This window comes from Lathyrus oleraceus, chromosome 6 (assembly GCF_024323335.1).
Source record: "Lathyrus oleraceus cultivar Zhongwan6 chromosome 6, CAAS_Psat_ZW6_1.0, whole genome shotgun sequence".
Classification (NCBI taxonomy): domain Eukaryota; kingdom Viridiplantae; phylum Streptophyta; class Magnoliopsida; order Fabales; family Fabaceae; genus Lathyrus; species Lathyrus oleraceus.
The window spans coordinates 50,326,271-50,332,624 of record NC_066584.1 but is presented as its reverse complement, the minus strand read 5'-3'; the positions used below and the strand labels follow the sequence as shown (position 1 = coordinate 50,332,624).

The 6,354-nt window shown below is 34.9% G+C and overlaps 1 protein-coding gene across 1 annotated transcript; it reads left to right on the top strand.

The window, feature by feature from the left end:
- The first annotated feature begins 1,756 nt into the window (after window positions 1-1,756).
- On the top strand, window positions 1,757-3,853 carry LOC127093940 (uncharacterized). The gene is made up of 2 exons (XM_051032829.1): window positions 1,757-2,713; window positions 2,876-3,853. The coding sequence occupies exons 1-2, from the start codon at window positions 1,757-1,759 to the stop codon at window positions 3,851-3,853; spliced, it is 1,935 nt and encodes a 644-aa protein (XP_050888786.1).
- The last annotated feature ends 2,501 nt before the right edge of the window (window positions 3,854-6,354 follow it).

The window sequence follows — 6,354 nt, the reverse complement described above, 5'->3', positions numbered from 1 at the left end:
TGCACCATCTTGCATATTAAAAAAAATACGTTAAAGCGACGTATAAATAATTTTGAGAAATATAAATTGCATTTAAATGAAAATCGTTACCTTAATGCATAGGGATGTGATGGAACCTCGTTACTAACCGGGGCTAACAAGGGTATGCGTGTGAATGCCCATACAGTTAGTAATACAACACATCCTCCTATGCTCTTGACTCCTTTATGGGCCGCCTTGCACATATGTCTATATAGTATCGCCAAACAAGCAGAACCCCAACTGTATGTATTACATTTTTCAAGGTCTCCTACTAAAGGTAACCAAGAAGAATGTAACAAATTGTGACTCTTATCTGGCATTAAAAAAGTAGCAATTAAAAGTAAAATATAAATTTTTGCATGAAGAATATTTTCTGCCTCGGTCGGGTTAGGGTTATTTTTGAGTTGTGTTAATACTGCTTCTAACCAAACTATTTTGACAGAAGCCCCATTTTTATCCGAAGCTGTTGGTTCGATGCCCAAATTTTCCATGTAAACATCATTGGTTACGTTTGTTGGGCCATTAACAGCTTTACCATGGATTCGGAGACCGAGTAACATACTCACATCCTCTAGTGTGATAGTACATTCACTTGTTGGTAAATGAAAGGTATGTGTCTCCGGTCTCCATCTCTCTAACAATGCAACAATTAGTTTAGAGTCTACTTTTTGACTTGCAATCTTGGCCACATTTGCAAATCCGGCTAGTTCCAAATACGGTATTATAACCGCACTTGGTTGAATGTATGTATGCGAATGGACCCGAAACCTACCGTCTTGCTGAAACTAAAATAAAAAGTGGTAATGAATATTTGATGTGATATTTACATATTGAATTTGTGAAATAGATTTGATAGAGACTTACGTATTCGGCAATGTTTGCCGCCGTCCCACAGTGTGATTCGCCCATCCATAACAAAGACATTTTGGAAGGAAGTGTAGAAATTGAAGAGAGTAAATATTTGAAGAGAGTAAGTATTTGTGAAATAGAAATTGTAGGTAGATGATGAGAAGGAAGTGTAGAGGTAGGGATTATTTATAGTAGTAAAATATAATAAATATATTGGTTAAGATTTTAATTGGTGATTTGACATTGCATGGAATGCATGCAAATTTTTTGGTAAGGAATCCTGCAAGAAGAGATTCCCACGCTGATGGGAAATTGCACTGCGCAAATGCATATCTTAAGGCTCGTCACTTTGATGGACGAGTTATGCTTTGGTGTGTATGAGCTCGTCCAATGGAATGGCGAGGTGATTCGTTTGCCGTATGGGCTCGTCCAATGGAGTGACGAGTTTAGTCTTTTAGGGTTTTGGCTCACCCAATGTATGGACGAGCTAGTACAACCTAGGGATCACGCTTTCTCTCTCTTCCTATTAAATGAATATCTGCATGTGATTTGTATAGGATTTGGTTTATTATAAATACCACTAACATCTTCATTCATTCTCACCAAACCAAATCTACATTCATATCTCCTAAACTAAATCAAATATTCCACATCCATGGCTCAAAGAAATTTAATTGTTTCTATCCATTCCGAAGGGTCCCTTTTCACAGATCCAAGTGAGGGATTCTCATTTTGCAATACGAATTTAACTATGTTCAAAATCCACATCAACTCCGACTTTCATCATTTAAAAGACCGTATTGAAAAAAAGTTGCAACGTTATGTTGAAGACATCATTTATCGTTAACCATTATTTAATGGAGATGATAATACCGTCTTTTACATAATGACACCCATTGAGACCGACGAAGATGTCAAGTCGATGTTTCAATGTCATGTAACATTATCTCAATTACCCACCATTGAGATATATGTTCGTCTAGTCGATAATCTTGAAGAACAACCGAGTCACAATGAAGATGTTGAAGAACAACCGACTCACAACGAAAATATCGGTTATCCAACGCAATCTGTACAGTCACACGACTATGGAATGAGTCAAGCCATTGACGAAGATCCGACTCAAAACAATGAACCTTTCATACCAAATGAAGAGGTAGGCGAGAATAGTGAGGATGATCTTGAGGAGGTTCGATTTGAAGATCTATTTGGTGTTAGCGATGACGATGGCAATGAGGACATATTCGACACACCGACCGTTGCACTAAGAGCGCAACCAATTAGTTTGTACAACCCACCTGCGCACATGCAAAACATAAGTTTGGATGATGTTGAACCAATCTCTGTTTTCGGCAGTTTTATACCAACTCACAATTCTGACGAAATAGAGGAGGGCATCGAGTATGAAGATAAGGAAGAGTGTGTTCTGGCATTGCAACAATGGCATATAAAACGTAGTCTAGATTTTTCTGTGGTTAAATCTGACAATGTACGTTTTGTCATCAAATGTAGAAATTCAACATGCAATTTCAAATGCAGGGTCTCTTTGCGTAAGGGCAACTCAAGGTGGAGAGTTGGTAAGTCTGGTGGGCCTCATACGTGCACAACGACTTCCATGTCACAAGACCATACAAAACTCAGTTCAGAAATGATTAGTAAGAGCATAATGGAGCTTGTAAATCGGGACGCTTCTCTTAAGGTGAAGGTTATCATCGCTCATGTTGCTGAGAAATACAGGTATATCATATCCTACAAAAAGGCATGGATTGCAAAGTGTAAGGCAATTGAGTCGCTGTATGGAAATTGGGAGACATCTTACAACGATCTTCTGCAGTGGATACTGGTAATGAAAACATATCTACCAGGTACCATTATAGAATTATAATCATTACCTGTGATTTCAAATGATGGTTCATATTTGGGTGACCAAAGGATATTTCATCGTCTGTTTTGGGCGTTTAGACCATGTATACGTGGTTTCGCGTATTGTAAACTAATTGTGCAGGTTGATGGAACTTGGTTGTATGGCAAGTACAGAGGGACTCTGTTGATGGCTGTGGCACGGGATGGGAACAGGAACATATTTCCGATAGCGTTCACATTGGTTGAAAGTGAGACAAAGGAAGCTTGGAGTTTCTTTCTTAAGAATTTAAGAATGCACGTTACCCCCCAAGCAAATCTATGTCTAATATCAGTCAGACATGAATCGATAAAGAGTGCATACAACAACCCGGAAAATGGATGGCAGTTTCCTCCTTCATCACACGTCTATTGCATTAGACACATCGCGCAAAACTTCATGCGCGAGATTAAAGACAAGGATCTGCGCAAAATAGTTGTTAACATGGGTTATGCGTTAACAGAGGCAACATTTAACTACTATCGGGGGGAAATCCGAAGAATAAACAACGACGCTTTATCATGGATAGATAACATCCCTCGGGAGAAGTGGGCAAGGGCATTTGACGGAGGGCAACGCTGGGGTCACATGACAACTAACCTAGCAGAAGCAATGAACTCGGTGCTAAAAGAAACCCGAAACCTTCCAATCACTGCATTGGTCAAATCTACGTACTATCTTTTAGGATCACTATTTGGTAGAAGAGGCCATCAGTGGACAAAAATGTTAGCCTCTGGGCAGGTTTTCACTGATAACTGCAACAAGGGGATGACTGAGGAAGTCATCAAAGCTAACACGCACAACGTCATGCAGTTCGATCGAGAGAGATTTTATTTCATGGTCCAAGAGAAGATTAATCATAACGACGATCGACCAACCGGAACATTCAGCGTTGATATGAGGAAACAACACTGTGACTGTGGGAAATTTCAGGCATTTCACTTACCTTGCTCCCATGTAATCGCAGCATGTTCGAGCATACGCCAAGACTATTCCATTCACATTCCAGACGTCTTCAAAATTCTTAACGTCTTCAAGGTCTATCAGGAGAGTTTCCTAGGACTTCCCCATGAGGAGAATTGACCACAATATGAAGGATTTACTCTTTGCCACGACGACTCTATGAGAAGGAGGAAGAAAGGGCGCCCAAACAGCACCAGGATTAGAACCGAGATGGACGACGTTGAGAAGGAAAAGAGAAGGTGTGAAATTTGCCGTGAAATAGGACACATGCGTAGGAAATGTCCTAATGTTGCAGGACCGTCCCAGCGACCATTCAGATGATTATGTTGTTACTTTAATTATCCGTCCAGATGATTATGTTATTTTTTTTTAATTATTAACTACTATGCACGTAATATATATAAACCATTGTGTATTTCTAATGTCTTTTGGGAACAAACAATTATGAAATACATTTGATAATCAAAGGCTTATGGTTACAAAGTACGACCACATTAACTAAACAACAACAACAACCAACACAACTGGTAATTAAAAAACTAATCAACAACAGCAACCAACACAAGTGGACCTTCAACTCCTCTATTAACTTCACCATTATGTGCCGAAAACATACACTGAACAGCTTCATCATTTTCTATACGATCCAGGTAATACATGTATGTACCATCGGGGCTTGCATCAGTCAATGTTATGTATGGACAACGATACTCTACTTTTCTCACCTTCATACGACGCCCGCCCAACTGTCGGAAGCCAGTGTGGATGGCTGAAATCAGTGTTCTGAAATTCCATTTCGGATCAAGGCAAACACTCAATTTTTCGCCGTGTCCATAAAATACAAGACCACAAACAGACATTCTGACCAAAAGAAAGGATTTTGTGATCTGAGTTACATTTCTACAAGTTCTACTATTTATAGAAAATTAATACTTAAATACTCGGCCAATCATTGGCCGAGACAGTACAAACACAAAGCAATTGCTCGGTCATTGAATTTTTGGCGGAAAATATATCATTCCCAAAAAATTATTGAAATTTTGGAGGGAAACATATCAATTTTATTATTAATATATAAGAAAAAATTATTTCTATTATTAATATTCTAAAAAATAATCATTTTTATTATTAATATTTAAAAAAAAACAATATTAGAAAATTATTATTATTATAAAAAACTATTATTATTAACATTTTATTTTAAATATTTTTATAAAAATATTATTATTATTTTTAAAAAAAATCAATTATATTAATTAAATATAAAATTAATTAAAAAACTATTTAATAATAATTAAAAAACTATTTAATAAAGTTTTTAAAATAATAATAATAAAAAATACTTCCTTCACTAGCTCGGCCAATGAGTGGCCGAGCCTACGCAAGGCGTAATGGGCTTCACACGATCGCCCAATGAATGAATGGACGAGGCCAATAAGAAAAATGGGCAGATTGGAAAAAAAAATTTAAAGTGGGGTAAAATGGAATTTTATTTTCAGTTTTGGGGCATTTTGAGAAAAAAAGTCAATGTTATTTAGGAGAACATGAAATTAAATTAAGATCACTTTATTAATTTTTAGATAATAATTAGTTTTTTATTAAAAGATTTAACACTTGCATTGATTTTTGGATTTATTTATCATATATTATATTTAGTGTTTTAAGAAAATTAAAATCCATAGAATATTTTTAAATCTTAAAATTTTCATAAAATACTTTAAAATCTTAAAAACCCGTATTAAAAATTCTTTGAAATCCAAATTGAAAAAAATCTTAAATGTAAACAATATTTTTAAAAGTATCTGAAAAGAATCAATATAATCATACAAAATTATTTAAAATCTATCAAAACAGTCTTTTAAAATTTCAATCAAATACATTCACTTAGTTTTGTTTTAGACTCAACCAAAATTAATCTTTATTAAATTAGACAACAAACTAAACAAGTTTATATCAGGAATAAGTTTTTCTGATTTACTACTATATATTTTTTGTCATTTTATATAATTAGTCGTTGCTACAATAAACTATTATAAGCCATATTCATTCATTATCTTCAAAAGGTGATACGACACATCTATGAGGATTCATTCCTACAAAGATTGTGTACAAATTTGACCAAAAATAGATCGTCTTCAAATCAAAGACTCCTAGCTAGTGCTGATCCACAAGACTTATTAAATTTAAATATTGACTCATATTATAAACTGTAACATTACAAGGTGCTTATTAGGATATTTTTCTGACACTAATATCCTATAAAATTTAGTTTTATTAAATATTATTGTTTCAAAAATAGGCTTTACTAACCCTCTTATTTTTAAGATGACTTTATAGTTACTATAAATATACAATGACAAATTATTATAATAAATAATATTGTAACTTGTGTTGTGTAGTGTGGCACACTGAAAGAAAATAACTATAACATTTGGACAATTCTACATCAGGCCATATGCGGAAAACAATAGTATCAACTTTTTAAAAAAATATTCTCTTCCCTCTTTATATTCACACTAGAAATTAGACTGTAATTATGCTCCTATATGGCAATAGCAAAATGAAAATTGATATGGTTAAACAAAAATAATTATAGTGAAGCTAGAGACCCAAAGTATGAC

What these genes read in the sequence shown, in the direction of transcription:
- LOC127093940 (XM_051032829.1), top strand. Translation starts at nt 1,757, where the DNA reads ATGACACCCATTGAGACCGACGAAGATGTCAAGTCGATGTTTCAATGT. An exon ending in ATCTTCTGCAGTGGATACTG is followed by an intron (nt 2,714 to 2,875) that starts GTAATGAAAACA and finishes CTAATTGTGCAG; the next exon opens with GTTGATGGAACTTGGTTGTA.